This window comes from Oncorhynchus kisutch, linkage group LG13 (assembly GCF_002021735.2).
Source record: "Oncorhynchus kisutch isolate 150728-3 linkage group LG13, Okis_V2, whole genome shotgun sequence".
Classification (NCBI taxonomy): Eukaryota; Metazoa; Chordata; class Actinopteri; order Salmoniformes; family Salmonidae; genus Oncorhynchus; species Oncorhynchus kisutch.
Window position 1 is genome coordinate 24440584 of NC_034186.2, and position 20972 is coordinate 24461555.

Below are 20972 nucleotides of genomic sequence, written 5' to 3' on the forward strand. Positions count from 1 at the left end.
CTGTTGGTGTGATGTGAATGTTATAGCATTAATATTTGAGTATTGGTCTTTTTTCAAGCGCAGGATGGCTGTTTGAAGTGTTTTGGTAGTTGAAGTGCACTTTATTACTTGAATCAGATGAGATCAATGGGGGGGGAGAACGAGCACATTTCAGACGGAAGGATCGAGAATCAGACCGCAGACATGGTATTTCCATCTCTGAACAGTATTGACCCTGTCACCTGTGACCCCTCCAGCCATGCAGTCATCCGAGGGCCCGCCTGAGCATGTGACTGTTTACGGCAGTGCCAGCGGTTCAGTACGGTCAACCAGCCCCAATGTTCAGACCACCAACCCAATGCTGGTGGTCCAGCAGACCCAGACCCAGACCACAGCCTTCGTCCAGCCAACACAGCAACAGAGCCTGCCCCACACTGAACCAGCCAATCAGGAGCAGCCCCCGGCCCCAGTAATGGAAGCGGCACCCAGTTCGCAAATGGAGAGGCCGTCGACGTCAACAGCCGTGTTTGGTACAGGTGAGCGTCTTGATTAAATCTAACCAGGAGTTTCTATAGATTTGGGGTATAGTAGTGTTGTCTAACTAAGCTTAAGGGTTGACAATGAGTGAAGTTCTCACTGCATTACCACTGGTCCTCTAATATTGAATGAACAGCATATCTACCAAGTTAAGCTAGAATTGTGTATTTTTCAATTCTCCAGTTTCAGCCACGCCAGGAACATCTTCCATGTCCAAGAGACCTCGTGAGGAGGAGCAGGACAGCCCTTATGGGCCTGACACAGACACCCCCCAGGAGGACCCCTCTGAACCCCCCATCCCCAAGAAGCTACGCATCATCCAGAGAGTCGACCCAGAGGAGCCAGAGGCCCAGGAGGAGGTGCTGGCTGAGGGCAGTGCAGAGGGACTGGTGCCTGGAGAGAGCCAGGAAGCCCCAGAGACCAGCCAGGTATGTGTGTACTACCCATTCTCTCGAGAGGCTGATGTGGTCTTTCAGTCTGGATTGTGTGTCTAATCGTGTGTGTGTCAGCAGGTGGTGGAGGAGTACCCAGTACTAGAGGAGGCTGAAGAGGGTGCAGCGTCTCAGTCTGTCCCTGTAGAGCTGCTCCTGTCCGAGACCGCATTCATCTCATTTTCATACGACGCCAACGAAGAACCCCCCCAGCACGATGTCATCGTCATAGTGACCGACTCTGAGAGCGAGGACGAGCAGCAGGAGGAGGTGGAGGTGGAGGAGGATGAGGAAGAGGAACCGGTACTGACAAAGGGAATCTACTGTTGTCGATTTGAAATATTTTTGTTGCTAGACACTAATTGATCCTTCGCTAAGCCTTGGTTAGTGTTACATTTTCCCAGGAAGCCCAATTTCCTCTTTAACCACTGGCGAAATCCCCTCTCAGTGATCTCATAGTGTGTTTCTAATACACAATGAAATTAAACTGACTACTCCATGCTAATCAGGAGACTCTCGTGTGTGTCATGGTGGATTGTCATTACAATTGCTTCACAGGAACCTGGTAAAATGAAGGTTGTTGTGTTGCTAGCCACTGGATGGCTCTGAATGCACTGTCGGCATGCAGTTGTTATCAAGCACTCTCAAATCCTATCCAGATGTCGACAGCAGATGAAATTTCTATTCATAGCATGGATAACTTAGCTAGCTAACGCACATTTAGAAAAAAGCCTAGTTATATTATCTGGCTACTTAGCTAGCTAGCGTCAGCAATGTTGAGTGGTCAATAAAGTGAAGGCTTCTTTACCTGCTGAGCTAGCAAACAATAACACAAGTATAATTCTGTATTCTAAAATTACTCCAACAGGCTCTGCATTTCCAGAATCACAGTAGCAAGTACCCCTGGTGTACTGTTAAATTATTTAGCCATTTAAACAATTTGTTTTTGGATGAAAACGTTTTTGTTATGCCCTCAATGGCTTTCATGCATTTCAAATGTGAGCTTGCCTGAGGTGTTTGCTCTCTGTGATTGGTTGCCCAACATTTGGGGACGGGGCTTAGTGAATGGTCAATTGAACTCCCTCAAATCCTAGCAAAAATCTTGCCTAAAATGATCTGAGAGTATATGTCACTTAGAAATCTGGAACTCCATTTGATGGAATGAAAATGTTGATATGCAGCCCATACTCAATGTTGAAATTCAACTTGACTGTTCATTGAGACCTTTTACGTCCTCTCTTTAGGACTATGAGGAGGAGGAGGATGACGACGACGACGAGGAGGACGAGGAGGAGGATGAAGATGATGGAGGGATGGGGGATGAGGGGGAGGAGAGCAATGAAGGGAGCAGAGATGGCAATGAGGCATATGAAGGCGACGACACAGAGGTAAGATCCACACACACACATGCGAGGTTACTAACTTAACGATGTAATTTCCAGCATGTGTTTTGTAATTCCACTCTCTCTCATTTCCTGTCTTGCACCCACTCCCTAATTCTTTCCAACTGTCATGTCTCTCGGATGTTACAGCCAGGCAATGTTGTAACCAAAGTTGTGTGCACATGCACGTTTTTCTGTGTGACGAATTGGTGCCTCACCAGTGCTCTTGCTACACTCTGCTACCTCATGTCTGTGTTGTGATCTAGAGTGACGGTGTGTGTGTGGGAACTGAAGGTCCTGGAAGGTTGGCAGGGGAGAAGGGTGGGTGGGTGGGTGGGGGCTTTGTGGTCAGGGTGTGGATGCAGAAGAAAGCGGGGCACACCCTCTCCGTCTAGCTAGCTTTAAAGTTACTAGACCTCTAAGTGAATGCCTGTACAAGGGAAATTAATCATGATCAGCATGTGCGGCTTACCACAACACTGCAGGGCAGTAGATAGTGCATGGGAAACATCCTGTAACATCTCCTTCTGCCCTCTTTCCTCATCTTCTCTCTCTCCCACTGTGTGTGCCTCCCTCCCAGGGTCCTGATGGGACAGACCCAGGCACGGAGACGGAAGAGAGTCTAGGAGCATCTGACTCCACCCAGCGCCCGGCTGACTCCCAGACACACAGCTGTAAGACGATGGAAACTGTCACACACTTGTTTCCACAGTCGGTTAGACATCTGACACTTGAGTGACAGGGAGATGTAATATGTTGGTGTCTGTCTGGATTGAGAGATACATTTTAGTCGCTCTGTTGGTAGATTAACCAAGCCAGTAGATTCAACATGTCGGAAACTGATAGACATGGGCCTATTTTACGATATTATTGGGGTATCTGTTAGTTCAACAGACAATGATGTAACTGCGTCTGTCTGTATGGAGAGATTACGTTTGTTGGATTTTGATGTAGGAACTCAGCCAAAGTAAACCACAGTGTCGTCTCCTGTTCTGTCAGTCGAGGGCAGCAGCAGTATGGAAGCCTTCTCAAGTGACCCAACCAGCTCTGCTCCCCGAATGCACCAGTCTCCACGGCGAGCACCCCATCCGCTGCCCCCCCGCCTCAACATCAACCAGGAACGGGGACCCCCTGCTCAGGTACAGGTTTGTGCTTATGACTCAATATAGCCAGTTACACTGTGTGTGTCTGTGCGTAAGACAATTGTATTGCTGTTTTTGTGGTATGGTTATCTGTGTAGTACAGAGGTGTGTGTGTGTGTGCCTTACAGCGCCCCATGCGTCGCCAGTCGGTAGGCAGAGTCCCTCAGCTCACCCCTGGGATGGCCAGCGGCGGAGTAAGTCACAATATTGGAGTAAGTCACAATATGGGAACAGGTAGCATGCTACCTGTTCCCATAGACTTCCAGGCATTGGCTAACACTAGTTAGCAATGGCTCGTGAAAACGTCCTTCAACTTCCTTTAAACTGCACCTCAGACATATAAAATGGTATACACGAGTTTATCTGGTTAAGTAGAACATTTCGCGCTATCCCTTTTTAAACTGCAACTCATGTGTTCTGTTGTCAGTGTTTGATGTTGTCCTTTTAGCGCTATATCGGTATCGGACTATAATTATACCGAAAATAAATAAATAAAATGGGGGGGGGGAAGGAAATCTGAAATGTGGCCATTCTCATGTGTCATTGTCACAATGTAATAAATCACTATTTGAAGAATACTTCTTGGACAGTTATTCTTTTGTATGGCAATTTAGGAAAATTCGATGTGTAAAATATTACTTTCATTTACCCGCTGTAAAACAGTATATCGGCAGATGTATCGGTGAGTTTTGTCCCCCCCCCAAAAAAACTGTATCGGACCCAAAAATAAATTCCGCTCAGGATCTAGTATAATATTCTTTCCTCCCTCTGCCTTCTTACAGCAGCACTTTTTTGACGATGATGACAGGATGGTTCCCAGTACTCCTACTCTGGTGCCGCCACACCGCTCTGACAGCTTTGCAGAAGCTATCCAGTGAGGAAACACACACACACACACACACACATCAGCCGCTAAACACCACTAGTAAAGTCCCCATAGGAACCCCATAGTACTTCTAACCTCTTCTTGCTCTCTATGGTCCAGTTCTCCCCAGGTGGCTGGTGTACCCCGGTTCAGGTTCGGCACCCCAGAGGACCTGATGCCCCAGACCACCACCTCCCACTCTGACCTGGGACATCTGGCATCACAAGGAGGTACTGGACTGTACTTAGGCACACCTCATCTCTTTTCTATTTCTCCATACCCTACCATTGAGACACACCCACTCTCTCTTTCCTCATACACACCACTGAGATCAACATGTTAGTTATAAGCTCCTCACTGTTTTTCTCAGATACCTTTTAGAGATATTTGATTAGGAGAGATCTTACTTTTGCCATGTCAATTTCTCTTTGGTGAAGTCAAGTGTGTGTGTGTATGTTGTAGGTCTTGGGATGTATGATAGTCCTTTGTTCCTGCCTGGTCATGAGGATGAGTCTGGTGGCCTCAGTGTTCCCACCACACCCCTGCAGGTGGCTGCCCCAGGTACGGTACACACACACTAGTTCCTGGATTGTGCGGGACAGTACTGCATTTTGGCCCTTTTGTCCTTCAACCAAACAATCGTGTCCTGAATTTTTTTATTTTAACAAAACATAAATAACGAGAAGCAAAACATGCAATAATCCCGACCCTCACCCATGATTGGAGGACCTCAGACATTTACACTGTATATTTGTCACTATACTTATTCCACCCTTCAGATAGATGCAGATAAATAAATGTTTCCCCAAAAAATCATAATTCTACCATTTTCTCTTGCAATGCATCCCTCCATTCTCCCATGGTGTCACAATAGGGACTTGATCCGCCCCCATCTGCAACATTTCTGCTTTAAAATGATTTAATTTTTTTACCTAAGTGCACAATGTTTCCTGTTGACTGACTGGTCCTTAAAGTCCCCCAGCAATACAGTTTGCAGGTCCAACCACACCCAGATATTATATCATAATAAGCATTCCTGGACTTGACTCCAAAAACAAGCCACCGATAGACAGTACCGAAAGAGATGCTCTGTTCTGTTTCCGCATGTCAGTCTGCACCAGTCTGTTGAATACCCTGTATACTGAGCATTGTTTTTGTAGTGAGAATTTTAGATAATGGCTTTAATTGAAAAGAATGAATTTATGCTCAATTGTATGTCAGTTCATAAACCCGATGGTATGGACATGGAAAATCTATTCCCAACTATCTTGAATTTTATGCAGCATAGTTGTCAACCCTCTTGACTGTTAGTGATGATTTATATTAGTAATTTTAAGACATTTATGATTTTTTTTTATTGGTGGATGACAAACTTAATTTCCTTCTCCTTTAAGTAATTGCCTTTTCCATTTTTGTGGCAGAGCTGCAATGAGTTGGTTATTTTGTATTGAGCATACTTGTATGACACAATTCTTCTGTTATTGTTTACAATGTCCTGTATTTAATCAACGAATTCAAACTGCACTAATTTAGAAAAAATAAGTTGATTTGTCAAGTGTTTGTCACATTCAAACCTGTCTCTTGTGGTCAATGAATATATATATATATATATACTACCGTTCAAAAGTTTGGTGTCGCTTAGATATGTCCTTGTTTTTGAAAGAAAAGCACTTATTTTTGTCCATTTTAAAATGACATCAAATTGATCAGAAATACAGTGTAGACATTGTTAATGTTATAAATTGTAGACTGTTGTAGCTGGAAACTGCAGAGTTTTTATGGAATATCTACATAGGTGTACAGAGGCCCATTATCAGCAACCATCACTCCTGTGTTACAATGGCACGTTGTGTTAGCTAATCAAATCAAATCAAATTTATTTATATAGCCCTTCGTACATCAGCTGATATCTCAAAGTGCTGTACAGAAATCCAAGTTATTCATTTTAAAAGGCTAATTGATCATTAGAAAACCCTTTTGCAATTATGTTAGCACATCTGAAAACAGTTGTGCTGATTTAAAAAAGCATAAAAACTTGCCTTCTTTAGACTAGTTGAGTATCTGGAGCATCAACATTTGTGGGTTCGATTACTGGCTCAAAATGGCCAGAAACGAATAACTTTTTTTTCTGAAATTTGTAAGTCTATTCTTGTTCTGCGAAATGAAGGCTATTCCATGCGAGAAATTGCAAAGAAACTGAAGATCTCGTACAACGCTGTGCACTACTCCTTCACAGAACAGCGCAAACTGACTTTAACCAGAATATAAAGGGGAGTGGGAGGCCCCGCTGCACAACAGATAATACGTTAGTGTCTAGTTTGAGAAACAGACGCCTCACAAGTCCTCAACTGGCTACTTCATTAAATAGTACCCGCAAAATGCTAGTCTCAACTTCAACAGTGAAGAGGCGACTCCGGGATGCTGGCCTAGTCTACAGTAGGCCAGTTGTATTGCTTCTTTAATCAGGACAACAGTTTTCAGCTGTGCTAACATAATTGCAAAAGGGTTTCTAATGAGCAATTAGCCTTTTAAAATGATAAACTTGAACACAGGAGTGATGGTTTCTGATAATGGGCCTCTATACTCCAATGTAGACATTCCATTAAAAATCTGCAGTTTCCAGCTACAATAGTAATTTACAACATCAACCATGTGTGCACTGTATTTCTGATCAATTTGATGTTTTAAAATGGACAAAAAATGTGCTTTTCTTTCAAAAACAAGGACTTTTCTAAGTGGCCCCAAACTTTTAAACAGTAGTGTATATCATAAGGATGTGACGCTAAACAGAATGCCAAGAGTGTGCAAAGCTGTCATCAAGGCAAAGGGTGGCTACTGATGAATCTCAAATATATTTACTCAAACACTTTTTGGGGGTATTAAATTAATCCATGTGTTACTTCATAGTTGAGGTCTTCACTAACATTCTACGATGTAGAAAATAGTACAAATAAAGAAAAGCCCTGGAATGTCCAAACTTTTGACTGGTACTGTATGTAACCCCTTTTTTGGGGTAGGCACAAATCTACTTTGATTTGTTTCTTAAAACCGGTATTGGTTAACCTTCAGATGAGATCTGTGAAACTTGTGGGGGTCGTAGAGTGGAGTCCCATTCGTTTGTGGTCCAGACGCTATAGACGTTAATGTGAGAAGACTTTTCAGGATGCCTCTTGGTCTAACAAACACCGCTCTAGCCACCACCTTTCACTATTGAGAAGCATCCAATGCAAAAAAACAGGTCTCCTAGCTTAAACTGACAGACTGATGGGGATTTTTTTTAATATGCAACCAGTGCGTCAGTCGACTCTAGGGGGTTAATAAGTTCATTAGAGTTAACTGCACCTCAGACTGCAGCCCAAATAAATGTTTGTGTTCAGACATTTCAACATAAACTCTGGATAAGCGTCTGCTAATTCTCTCCCCCTCCCACCAGTGTCCATATTTGCAGAGGTCCCGCCATCTGACGGCACGGAACACACCTCTCAGTCTGTTCCCATGGTAACCACCTCAACCCCAGGCTTGGTGGTGGCCGAAGGACCAAGTCCTGGGGACGAGAGGGCTGATGTCTTCATGGCGCCGGGGGGAGACCTGTGAGACCACCTTGCTTACTCTATGAAATTCATCAAAAGTAAAGCTTGAAATTGTATAGCTGACTGAACTTGAACCGCAACAGTAATCGTGTGATCTCCGTAGTGAATGACCTGTGTGTTGTGTACGTGTCCAGTGTGGAGGTGTCTCTGGAACCTGTAATGTCTCGGGCGGGGGAGATAGAGGAACCTACCCAGGTCTCAGATGACTGCGGCCTGCCTTCTACCAGCCAGGAACTCTCCTCCAGCTCTGCAGGTACTGACCCCAACTCTCTACAGTACCAGACCCGCCAACATGCACACATTTTGCGTACCAACTATGCAATTCTCTGTCGATGTATGCAGGTACGAGATCCGAGTTAAAAGTAAGCAGAAATTAATAGGGCCTGGTTTTTTTACAGTTTTTTTTTTTTTATACAAAAATATCTCAAATAAATTTAGTCAATCTAACATCCCGATTTCTCGAGCTGCAACACACAGACATGTACGGAGTTTGTGTAAATGGACATGGAGATTAATACATCATTATTGGACATGGCTACCCCTTGTCTGCCCCTCCTGTTTGTTGTGATGCTGAGTTTGCCGACTGTCAGCGGTACGTAAACACATGGACAAATCCCTTTTCGACTCCATGTGTTGTGGAAAGGTCAACACTAATTGTTTCAAGCTAACATAAGATGGACATTCAGTGGGCTCTAAAGTGCCAGCAGTTCACTCGCATTTGCTAGTGAAATAAATGAAATGCGTATACAAAGAATAACTGGTCACATTTGTGCGTGTGATATATGTTTAATTCTGCATCCCAGTAGTTGTATTTTCCACGTAACATTATGAGGATCATGTAACCTGATTAACAGTAATTATGATCCACGTCACAAAAAGCATTACAAAATAATAATAAAAAATACATCTCAACATCTTGGCCTTAAATGGAGTCGGGGGTTTCAGTATTGGCTATAGAGGCAATGCTTCTAAAATCCCTTTGCACTAGAGTTGAGATTTTATACATTTAGAAAATCTGAAATTATGTATGCGCTGCAAAGAAATGCAATAGGCTGAAACAGTGGACTCTTCTAGCGAACAGCGTTCAGATTCCCTTTGTGGTAGCCTACTGAACAGGTCTGCAGTCCTCTAACCTCCACTAGCTAACCCTCAATACCTTAGTGTGCCCTACCCAAGCCAACAGGCCTACTCTATACCCTTACCAATACCCCTCCATTCATACTGGTTGTTGGAATTGTATTTGGTCTACATTCTAGTTGTGAGATTCCTCTCAAATTTGAGTATTTATACTGGTTTTATAGGAGCTTGGCTCTGACCTCCTTGGAATGTTTAATTAAATGGTCCATTGTCTCTGACTAGTAGGCCGTATTGCGTTCTCAGTTTTGGCTGTAGTAGTGTTAGAATGAGCCGTGTGTAACTGCTCCCTTTGTCTCTCTGCTTTAGACACTAGTAGGACTCAGCCCAAACCCTCTAGACCAGGACACAGCCGACAGCTCCAACGCTGGACAGAGAACCGCATGAGGAGAGGTGAGTGAACAGACATTTATATTGTACACAGCTCTTAATACAACATATAAAACCAAGTCGAGATTCATTGTTGATGATAAATCGATTTTAATAATCAAAAAATGCAGAAGAGAAATGTTTCATCTAAAATTATTTGTTACATTAGCATTGTCTTTGCATTATATATTATACAGGCGCTGTACAGAATCAGAATGATTTGTTTTTACATTAATAAAGCAGACCTTTGTCTCATACCAATATGTCTCGTTTGATGGGAACCAGGGACGTTGCCATCACGGGGTGTAACTGGGACTGGGAGGAGATTTGCCCGATAAACAACCGATCAGAGCTCCTGCCCCAACATTATTTCCATCTCCACAAGACATCATTCCCGCTACAAGACTGGTCACCATGGTTCCAAAGAGAACACCTGCGTTTTCCATAAATCTAAATTATGTATCTCCTGTAGTTATGGTGATCACTGATCATTTCATTGTTATGATGAATAATCTTCTTTTTTTTAAAGATTTGTTACGTGGAGTCCTTGCTAAAACATTGGTGTTGGTTTTATGAATAATGATGCTAATAAAGTTTGAGATCCATTAGGAAGATGGTGTGTCAATGAATCGGTTTTTGAATGTCCCTGCTTTTTCTCCTCAAACTTCCTTTGGACAGTTGAAAAAGTCTTTGGCAGAGTTCTTCTGGGGAGCAGAGCTCACCGGGGGAGTTGCTATGAAAGGTCGCTCATCTCCCATATTGACATTGTAGTATTTGGCTGAAAGACACGGGAAGAGGGTGGGTTAATTTGAGGAAAATATGGGCTCACTTGGTCTCTGGACCAAATGGCTGCTGTTGACACAAACTCCTAGGACAGGATCAGGACCAAGCCGTGCCAGCAGACCCATCTACTCCACCCTCTCTGACCCACCCTGCCTAGACACATGGGGCTCAGATGTGTCCGACCATTACGTTGTGTAAGGTCTAGGACTGGATTTTTACAGCAGACCGACAGGTGCAGGTTTTTCCACCAAACCATTTTTCATCAAGGACAGGCTACAGGCTCGGATTTGGGTAATAAAAATAGTATCTTGGCTAAATACTTACAGCGTGAGAAGAGGTAGTAGTTGTATCCCTCTGGTTTCTTGTGGGTTGGGATGGACACGGCGGAGGTCACGGTGGATGGGAAGCCTCTCCAGGTCAGACGGATGTTGATCTCCTGTCCCAGCAGAGGCGCTGAGAGGAGAGACCGTTCAGTTTAGAGAGACAAAATGTCATTTGAGGAGTGTGATATTTGAACTGGAACATTTGTCTAGGTGTCTTGGAGTACAAATTCCAGTTTGAGGAAATTATGTAGTTCTTAAATCTGTCGGTTTACTTCTAATAAAAACATTGTTGCGACATTCCACTACAATCTGATTCTGCACCCACACAACCTGACTATTGTGATTGTTTTCTCTGAATAACCTGCTTACATTCAGTGAACCTCGTTTCCTCTTTCTCTTAACCTCCTTCTGAGCCGCATCTGAGTATAGAGAACTAAATGCATCTCAGATCAAATAAAACCTGTCTGTGAGTGGTTCTCCAGGTTCTCAGCACTGCCTGCCTCAGTCTAATAAAATGTTCAGTGAAAGGACTGAAATGTCAAGTTGGGCAGCTCATTACCTGCTTGCCTAGCAACACGGTTGCGTACGGTATAAACAGAGTAGTGGACCTTCCTGCCGCATGTAGGGCTGATGCCAGACTGGTAGGAATACTTCTGCACCAAGCCTCCTGGAACAGACAATCATACAGATATCAGACGTGGTAGCTCAGGATGACATGGGCATGCTTGTTTTTTGTGCTTTACCAGAGACAGCCGAAACCTATGAGTAAATCTATTATCACTGGCTTTAGCAATAAAGAATATTCTAATGTATTTATATCAGAGTTAATATTGTCACAGAAGGTTGGTGTCACCTTATTTGGGGAGGACAGGCTCAAAATGGCTGGAGTGGAAAGGTATCAAATACAACAAACTCATAGTTCCCATGTGTTTTGATATTTTATTCGCTCCGATCCAGACATTATAAGCCATCCTCCCCTCAGCAGCCTCCACTGGGTAAGTAGTGTACAGCAGTCAGTCACCTCTCTTGAAGAAGTAGACCGACTCTCTCCTCTTGCGGTACTCTGGCACAGACAGGGCAGCCGTGATCTGTCCTTGCAGCCCATCGAAGCCCGCCCTGATTAGCTTGGGGTAGCCGGGCTCCATCATGCCATTCTCGAACCTCCAGTAGTTAGAACCCTATGGAGGGGGAGAAGGCACATAGATAAACAATTTTGTTCTCTATCAACTCCACTTAATGTAGTATAAAAGTAGGTATTATAACACTATGTTTGGGATAGTTACATTCTAGGCCTATTGAACAGATACCCTTCACTTCAAGTCAGTAATACTGTATGACAAAATGGAAATTCTATCATTTGCTTTGGGTATCTATGTTTTAATGTTACATAGGTGGTGTACCTTGAAGAAGTATGTCTTGCCCTGGCAGTTGCAGCGGGTGAAGACTGTGTCGATGGGAGAAGGGACACCCCACACGTCTGTGATCCCACGGGCAGGTCCAGGCACCCTATTGCTGTCCAACACCCAGAAATAGTGTCCTAAAGAAGGAGGAGAGTGGAAGCAACACTGGTATGGTATGTCCATCTGCATCGAGTCCTCAATTACTTTTCATCCTCATCCTATTTTTTTTATTTAACCTTTATTTAACTAGGCAAGTCAGTTAAGAACAAATTATTTACAATGATGGCCTACCCTCTAGTATCTATCTTCTAGTCTATAATACAGGGGTTGTCTTACTGTAGCTAACCATCTTTACCCTTGTAAATTAACGTGAAACATTTACATGTTTGGGGTTCTCTTGGGTTTGAAAAACAATCAGTGTCACATCTACAAAATGTGGATAAGAGCTGAAGGACAGTCCAGTCACAACATCACAAAGGCAGACAGGGTGCGGTCTGGGAATGCAAACCCAACATCTGGTGTGTCTGGTACATAGACTATATAATTACAGTATCTAGACCAAGTGTTATGGTCTGGCACTGACCTCTGAAAACCACCACGGTCCCATTCCTCAGCGTAGTCACTGCGCCGACGGGACGACCGCTGCAGATGTTGGTGTCATTGTGTTCATCTGGAGAAAAAGGAAGCACACGAGGACTAATAAGAAAAACAAGTTAACCAGGACCATTTGAAGTGTCTGTCCAAGTGTTAATTGGCTAAAGGGGCAATCAGCAGTTGCTACAGCAATTTTTTTGACTTATAAATGAATTACATGTACCCATTGATTCCTGAAGAATATAACAGTTCATGAGCTGAGTTCAGCTGTCGTACTTTATCAGAACCCAAAATATAAGCTTGTTTTACTCCAATGTTTGTAAACAAAGTAAATGTAAACAAACACTAAATAGCCTCAACATGGTTAACTATAATTTTGATATCAGGGTTGGTCAGTCCTTGTATCCATAGGGATGGGCCTAGTCTCCAGGCCCACATCCCTCAGCGTTTTACTTAAACAGTGGCGTGAACGCTTTGTTATTGTTTCAACTGCTGATTGCTGCTTTAATGTGACCTCTTTCTGTTTTGCTCTGTGAAGGAGCTGAGGACTTTTTTCCAAACCACAGAAAGTGCTGGACTGTCTTCTTAGGCTATGGGAAAACTGTCACCTTTTGACTGTCACCAGTTAATATAGTGCCACTACACTTGGCAAGAGGAAGCTCTTTTCATCCAAGAGAAGTAATACAATCCAATGCGACACATTAAGGAAAGGATAGGCTGGCAAATCGACCTAGTAATAAGGCTGGTGACTCTACCATTGCCCAGTAATAAGGCTGGTGACTCTACCATTGTACAGTAATAAGGCTGGTGACTCTACCATTGCCCAGTAATAAGGCTGGTGACTCTACCATTGCCCAGTAATAAGGCTGGTGACTCTACCATTGCCCAGTAATAAGGCTGGTGACTCTACCATTGCCCAGTAATAAGGCTGGTGACTCTACCATTGCCCAGTAATAAGGCTGGCGACTCTACCATTGCCCAGTAATAAGGCTGGCGACTCTACCATTGCCCAGTAATAAGGCTGGCGACTCTACCATTGCCCAGTAATAAGGCTGGTGACTCTACCATTGCCCAGTAATAGGTGCTCTACCACTTTGACTGTTTCGTTGCAATAGTATTAAAGTAAGACAAAGCAAGATCCAACATAGTTAAGCTTACCTGCTTGGTAGTCCCTGGGGTTGTCTGTGCCCAGATCTTGGTTGATATCAGTGAGGGTGCTGGGCCGTGTAGGACTGGGCTTGGGTTTCCCTGTGGGTTTGCTGGGCTTGGGTTTCTCTGTGGTTTTGTTGGGGGTTGGTTTGATGGTGGGGACGAGAGTGAGCTTCATGGGGTCTGTAGTGATCTCCTCTGGTGCAGCCTTGTCTCCTTCCTCTTCATGTCCCGTTGGGTCTGTGGATGTGGCCTGAGGATCTGAGGTGGGAGGCGTTGCCAGATCTCCAGTCTGGGGGATACTGCTGTCATCAAAACTTTCTGGGGTGTCCACTCTGCCAGGTTTAGCTTCGGGACCACTATCAGATGCTGGTGCCTCAGAGGACGCATTGGGATCCTGTGGGTCTGAAGGGGTGGTTGTTGGGGCATTCTCCTTGTAGCTGTCCTGCTCTGAGCTTGGGGTAGATCCTTCAGGGGCACTGGGTGTCTGGTCAGGCTTGGTGGAGGGGGTGGTGCTGTCTAGAGATGCAGGGGTAGCCTCAGGATCCTCTGGGCCTGAGGGTGTACCCTGTGTGGGGCCGGTAGAGGTTGGGTCGGAGGCTGGTGTGGTGGCAGCATTCTCTAGGTTTGAGGTTCTGGGTTCAGAGTCCTTTGGCAGTGTGTTCTCAGATTCTGCCTCCTGACCCTCAGGGTCCAATTCACTCTGTCCTTCAGATAGGAGTTCAAGGATGTCCTCTGCAGGAGTAGGCCCAGGCTGGGGCTCTGAGCTCGGGAAGACCTGGTCGGAGGGCTGGGGGGAGGCAGGGGTGGGCTCAGAGGAGGATCTAGCGGGAGTTGTGTCTAATGCATACGGGCTGCTGCTGGAATCAGGCTGTCCCTCAGGAACACTGGAGTCTGGAGTTAGAAAAACATGAGATTTGATGTCTGTGTCAGATTTGATTTGACTCCAAATGACTCAAAGTAGATTGTGAAACACCTTGTCAAATGCAATTTCCAGGAACAGTGAAATAGTGATATGTGTGATATGGCTCAGCTATCATCTCCCACACTGTGCCCAAATGCTGTGGTGTGTATTGTTGGATTCAAAATGTTGAACATTGAGATATTAAAAACATGATAGATCAGACGCATAGTATATTAAGGAGTGAGATCTGTAGAAAGACAGAGTGGCTGTGGATTGTGCTGGATGGACGGGAGGAGATCAAAGGATTGCTATAGGGGAGGCAGATGGACATCTGTGGACTAGGTGAAGGAGGGGTTGAGGTCAGATCCCCTGAAGGGAGTAATAAGGGTTTAGTATCCTGTTACCCTCTTCCTGTGGAACCATAAGAGGGAGGAGTGTCTTAAGTGGGATATATATATACCTGTGATGGTGAGAAATGTTTGTTTGGCTGTCTGAATTACAGCTGTAAAGACCCTTTGGCAGATTTAAACTTGGTTAAGCTTCTCTAGTGTCTGTGAGTTATTTACTCTGAAAAATAAGATCCTAACAGTATATATGCATTTTGTAAACTCCTGTCCTGACGGCATAATTAATTGCCGTACTGGGACAATAAAGATTGAATTTCATTGAATCCCTTACCTGCTGTCTCAGTGGGAACCTCCTTGGCTGGTTCAGCAAGGTAGGGGTTGGCCTCTGCTGGTGGGGTCCCCTCTTGGCCAGGTGTTGCCTCTGGATCCCATTCCTCAGGGAAGGGTGTGTAGTCCCCCACTAAAATGGCCTCTTGCTCAGCCTCAGGAGAGGGAACAGGGAGTTCTGGCCAGGTCTCACCCTTTACATCTGCGGAAGGGAATAAGGGCAAATGAATGTCAAATTCACATTCACACATCTTCTAACTAGCAATTCAGCATAGGCTAAATAAAAAGTGAATTTGTAGCTATGTTGAGAAACGAGGAAAAAGTTTCTCACCATCTCCCTGTTCATCCTGGAGTTCTGGTTCTGGAGTGACCAATGGCATGAACTGGTCATCTGACAAATTTGAAAATGAATGTAATTGTTTATTAACATAACTGAGTTATAGGTGGCATGTGTAATTGCACAACTCTGTCTCTCTGATATTTTCCTATTTTTCTAGTTCATCCTGGCATGTCTTGAATCAAACCACAGACACTGATGACATTCCAGGCTTGAATACACTTCTACAGTGCCAACGGGTCTGTAGTGGGCTGGCCAGAGTGCATCAATCCAAAAACACCCTGTTTTATCCCGAATCGACCTTTGGGTTGCAACCCACATATAACACTTCCATCTCCTCATCCATCCTGGCCTCATCTCTCCATTCCTCACTTCTCTCTTTGATTGAGACTGTGCCTGTTGCCCTCCTCCACACGGCCCACTCATAATGACATTATTTCCCCATGTTTCTCTTGGCCGTTGGGGCTGGCCCGGACACAGAGCTCCTGGCTACCTCTGAGGAGACATGGCCTCCGGGCTCCGGCTCAAATCACAGCTGGAGAGAATGTCACGGCAGCAGGACAGGCAGCCAATCCAAAACATCTTGGAATCACACTCTCTGCCATTTTTGACTGGTCAGGAAAAGTTCAAAAGATTTGTGTTTTTCATAAGACAATATTACTCTCTTATTACAGGGAATGTTTTGACTTTGTCATTGGAAGATGTTGGGCTGAGTGAATAATTGTGAAAATTCCATTTTCAGTCTTATTTAGGGCTGAAGTGTTGGTTATCCATCTCCTCAGTAAGGTTGTTCTGAAGATACTGACCTTCATTCAGTTCCTCCTGTGGATTGGGAGTCATCTCTTGCTCCTCATTTGGCTGGATCTGGGGAGGCTCTCGCTCTGTGTCAACCAAGTACTAAATGAGTCAGAGTATCCAAAAGCAACCAACTTTCCTATAATATCTCTCAAATCTAATACTTAATGAAATATACCTTTTGGTTTGTTATCAATTACGTTATTGCATGAGCTAGTCTTTGGTGTTGTACTGGCTGGTTTTGTGCTTGGTAATACTAAATGGTAAATACTAAGACAGAAAATAATTAAGATGAACAGACAGGCTTCTGCATTTTAACATGCATAATGCTATTGATATGAATATACTGCATGAATAGTGCCAGCATGCCTATCTTTAAATAAAAGCTATACCTTTTGGTGTTTCATCATTTACGTTATTACATGAGCTAGTCTTCAGTGGTGTTGTGCTGCCTGGTTGTTTGGTGTCTGTAGTAATTATTAAAAGAGAAAAAAATTAACTGACGCTGGCTACTGCATGAGTTTAACATTTACATGCATATTTACATGCATAGTGCCAACATGCCTATCTTTAAATCAACTAACTCTAACCACTTTTTCATTGTAAGTCATTCTATAATTTATACGATGTTATTTCATACATTAAATTATATACTATCTTTACCTGTGGATGCAATACAGAAAAGTTTGTGTCTACAGAAAGTATTTGTTGTGTTACAGTCTGAATTTAAAATGGATTCAATTGATATTTTTTGTGACTGGTCTACACAAAATACCCCATAATTCAAAGTGTATATATATATATATATATATATATATATATTTTTTTTTACAAATTAATAAAAAATATAAATAAATGAAATATCTTCCATCAATAAGTATTTGACCCCTTTGTTATGGCAAGCCTAAATAAGTTCAGTGGTAAAAATGTGCTTAACAAGTCACATTTAATAGCATTTAATATTTATTTTTTTAATGACTACCTCATATCTGTACAGCACACATACAATTATATGTAAGGTCCCTCAGTGGAACAGTGAATTTCCAACACAGATTCAACCCCAAAGACCAGGGAGGTTTTCCAATGCCTCACAAAGAAGGACACCCATTGGTAGATGAGTAAACCTTTTTTTTTAAAGCAGATATTGAATATCCCTTTGAGCATTGTCAAGTTATTAATGACACTTTAGATGGTGTATCAATACACCCAGTCGCTACAAAGATACAGGTGTCCTTCCTAACTCAGTTGCCGGAGAGGAAGGAAACCGCTCAGGGATTTCACCATGAGGCCAATGGTGACTAAAACAGTTAGAGTTGAATGTCTGTGATGGGAGAAAACTAAGGATGGATCAACAACATTGTAGTTACTCCATAATACTAACCTAATTGACAGAGTGAAAAGAAGGAAGCCTGAACAGAATACAAATATTCCAAAACATGCATCCTAATTTCAACAAGGCACTAAAGTAATACTTCAAACAATGTTGCAAAGCAATTAACTTTTTGTCCTGAATACCAAGTGTTATGTTTCGGGCAAATCCAATTCAACACATTACTGAGTACCACTCTTCATATTTTCAAGCATAGTGGTGGCTGCATCATGCTATGGGTATGCTTGTAATAGTTCAGGACTGGGGAGTTTTTCAGGATAAAAAAAGAAACGGAATAGAGCTTAAGCACAGGCATATTTCTAGAGGAAAACCTGGTTCAGTCTACTTTCCACCAGACACTGGGAGATGAATTCCCCTTTCAGCAGGACAATAACCTAAACCACAAGGCCAAATCTACTGTACACTTACTAAGAAGATAGTGACTGTTCCTGAGTGGCCGATTTACAGTTTGACTTAAATCTACTTGAAAATTCGAGGGCAAGACCTGAAAATGTAGGTCTAGCAATGATCAACAACCAATTTGATAGAGCTTGAAGAATTTTGAAAATAATAATGGGCAAATGTTGCACAATTCAGGTGTGGAAAGCTTACCCAGAAAGACTCACAGATGTAATCACTGCCAAAGGTGCTTCTACAAAGTATTGACTCGGGTGTGAATACTTGTGCAAATGAGAGATTTCTGTATTTCTATTTCAATAAATTAGCAAACATTTCTAAAAACATGTTTTCACTTTGTCATTGTGGGTTATTGTTTGTAGATGGGTGAGAAAATACATTTATTGAATCCATTTTGAATTCAGGCTGTAATGCAACAAAATATGGAATAAGTCAAGGGGTATGAATACTTCCTGAAGGTACCGTACATGCAAAAAAAACATGCATGGTTTCAGTGTAGAATTTTACTTCAGAAGACCATGCTAGGTGTGTTTGACATTTTACTAACCTTCAATACCACACTGGCTCTTGTAATCTGGGCAGCACTTGCTGTAGCGAGCGCAGTCCGGATCACAGTCACACTGCCTGCCTCTCTTAAAGGATTGGCCACACCGCCCTTTACACGAGTCACCTGGTACACAGACACAGTCAGACATACAGTACATCCATTATCACACCAGTCCCCTCCTGGTTATGTTATAACCCACGCATAATACCTGTACACCCATGTGCGTGTATATCATCTAAAAACACGTCAAGCATTCTAATGGGTTATTATGATCCACATTTTGTTTATCATAATGTAATGTCACTCGGATACCACAAATAAATAGATAAGAAAAGTCCTTACTTGTGGTGCACTGGGATTCGTAGTCCTTACAGCACTCCTCGTGAGTGAGACAGTCATAATCACACTGGCACATGTAACCCCTGTAATACTCTCCTCCACATCTCCCACTACAGCTTGCTATACAGAAAGGTCAACAACATAAAGAATATTTTGTGTCATTCACACAGTCATGTAGATATTTCCACAAACAGACAGTCACAAGTCACCAGCAATGACAACAGTATCAATATCATTCCAACAATAAGGCCTTGTCACATGGACTTGTCACTTGTCACACTGACAAGATAATGGTGGAATCCTACATTACAGAGCCAGAAAAAAACGATTTCCCCTCCTAGTTAATCATTTGTGAATGAGTAAATATAAATCAGTGTATATAAAGCATATACAGTCTGTTATACTTTTACAGAAATAAATTCAGTACGCTCATGGTAATTTACATTGTGACAACATGCATCCTTATCATCTCTAACGGAGGTTAGAACCATTTAGGATAAAACCCAGAAACACCACACATCAGAAAACGAATCAAAGCAATTTACATATGCAGTGATTAGAAATACTCACACTGAGCAGAATTGAATGGGAGAGCACAAGCCAGCAGAAGAAGAGCAGAAATAACTGATGGAGTCATCTTCACAGGTGTCCTCTGTTTCAACCTGAGCAATAGCATTCAGACAGACAGAAAGGAGAGAACAAAGAACATCACAACTCAATTAATTTATATTCCATTATAAATCATATAGCCTATGCACAATGACTTGAGAGTGAAAGGTCTCACTGTACCTTGAAAGAGTGACCCTCCGTTCAAATCCTGCTGAGTCCTGCACTGTGTCTGCTTTTATAAGGACTGAGAGAGAGGCAGGCTGCCGGTTTCTTCTCTGACAGGGATTCCCGTTAATTTGGAGAATCCGGTCCAATTAAAACCCACAAGTGATTCGCAGACTAGACTCCTACGCAATGAAGGGAGGGAACCCTAGACTGTACATTTCTCCCTGCACATTTTGAGTAAGAGTTGGACCTGCTCCAACACGTGTTTACTGTGCCAGTCAGATGACATCACACAGACTGGTGTACCCTTTTCTTTCAAAACAAGATTACAAAAAGAAGTTCAGCAAAAGGGTATTAAATTAACTCAAGACAGACTTATGCTATTTATTTAGTCTTTTCAGATCATTCCTATGAATATTGGCTAAGGCCGCAATCTGAAATGGGTAGGGTTATTATATCTTTTTCTGAATTCAATAAAATTCTGTTCTCGGAAATAACATCTCAAAATTCAACCAAGGAGGCTTGAATAAATATTTTGTGTTCAGATCCAAAATATATTTTGCCAGTATTTTTCAGGAAGAAGTAGCCTATTTAATTCGATTAGGATATTGCATGATTATGTGATTATGCAATGATTATGGTAATATTTTACCAGAAACGAATAGACTGGTGGGACCACGCCAGTCTTCTACTCAGAAGACTGTTTGTTTTTATTCTAAGAATGATTGGTGTGGTTTAGCCTATGTGGTCAGGCTGGTCACTGGTTGTTACTCATGTCACATAAATAAAAGTGGGATTTAGTGAACTTGACTGTGAGACTGCCTTTGAAAGGCAGGGCAAGTCTGTCAGACCATATCCATGCCCCATTGCCAAGAAAACAATGTGTCATAATGACAAATGGGATCAATGTTATTCTTAACGTTAAAAACCTAGGCCTACCTGATTCAAAGCAGATGTTGATTCAATGCTGACCGGTCACTGAAATGTTTAAGTAGCATAGCCAAGTTACTTATCACATCAAACTCAGCTAACAACAAATGTTCCCATACCTTCAGAGAACATTACCTAATGTTTTCTAAAAAACGTTCCGGTGATGTGCAAGGACAGTTTCCAAGAGGCCATTCCCTTAATAATGTCA

The 20972-nt window shown here is 42.9% G+C and overlaps 2 protein-coding genes across 9 annotated transcripts in view; one reads left to right on the forward strand and one right to left on the reverse strand.

The window, feature by feature from the left end:
• Positions 1-10043, forward strand: part of LOC109902726 (nucleoprotein TPR-like) — a 37799-nt gene extending 27756 nt beyond the window's left edge. Inside the window, exons 36-49 of one of the 8 annotated variants that reach the window (XM_031785790.1) lie at positions 237-515; positions 700-944; positions 1029-1250; positions 2192-2335; positions 2910-3003; positions 3329-3474; positions 3600-3683; positions 4254-4345; positions 4457-4566; positions 4799-4897; positions 7770-7926; positions 8061-8179; positions 9370-9453; positions 9715-10041. In XM_031785790.1, the coding sequence (XP_031641650.1) occupies positions 237-515; positions 700-944; positions 1029-1250; positions 2192-2335; positions 2910-3003; positions 3329-3474; positions 3600-3683; positions 4254-4345; positions 4457-4566; positions 4799-4897; positions 7770-7926; positions 8061-8179; positions 9370-9453; positions 9715-9767 (1928 nt within the window). In that variant the 3' untranslated portion in view covers positions 9768-10041. Of the gene's footprint in view, positions 1-236; positions 516-699; positions 945-1028; positions 1251-2191; positions 2336-2909; positions 3004-3328; positions 3475-3599; positions 3684-4253; positions 4346-4456; positions 4567-4798; positions 4898-7769; positions 7927-8060; positions 8180-9369; positions 9454-9714 lie in introns of all 8 variants that reach the window. The other 7 variants (XM_031785792.1, XM_031785796.1, XM_031785791.1 and 4 more) reach the window with 7 other exon arrangements.
• Positions 8710-19895, reverse strand: LOC109903008 (proteoglycan 4). Its single transcript, XM_020499677.2, has 15 exons — positions 19850-19895; positions 19631-19722; positions 19064-19180; positions 18722-18844; positions 16781-16855; positions 16400-16474; positions 15588-15647; positions 15261-15458; positions 13688-14572; positions 12519-12605; positions 11936-12072; positions 11557-11713; positions 11095-11202; positions 10537-10665; positions 8710-10207 (listed from the first exon to the last, which is right to left on the reverse strand). The coding sequence occupies exons 2-15, from the start codon at positions 19695-19697 to the stop codon at positions 10089-10091; spliced, it is 2337 nt and encodes a 778-aa protein (XP_020355266.1). The 5' UTR covers positions 19698-19722; positions 19850-19895; the 3' UTR covers positions 8710-10088.
• Between the last annotated feature and the right edge of the window lie 1077 nt (positions 19896-20972).

Bases quoted from the DNA above. Each gene is read 5' to 3' on its own strand.
- LOC109903008 (XM_020499677.2), bottom strand. From the start codon at position 19,697: ATGACTCCATCAGTTATTTCTGCTCTTCTTCTGCTGGCTTGTGCTCTC. The intron at 15,648-16,399 runs GTCAGTATCTTC...CAAATTTGTCAG, and splicing joins ACAGGAGGAACTGAATGAAG to ATGACCAGTTCATGCCATTG. The intron at 12,606-13,687 runs GTAAGCTTAACT...CTTTTTCTCCAG, and splicing joins CCCCAGGGACTACCAAGCAG to ATGAACACAATGACACCAAC.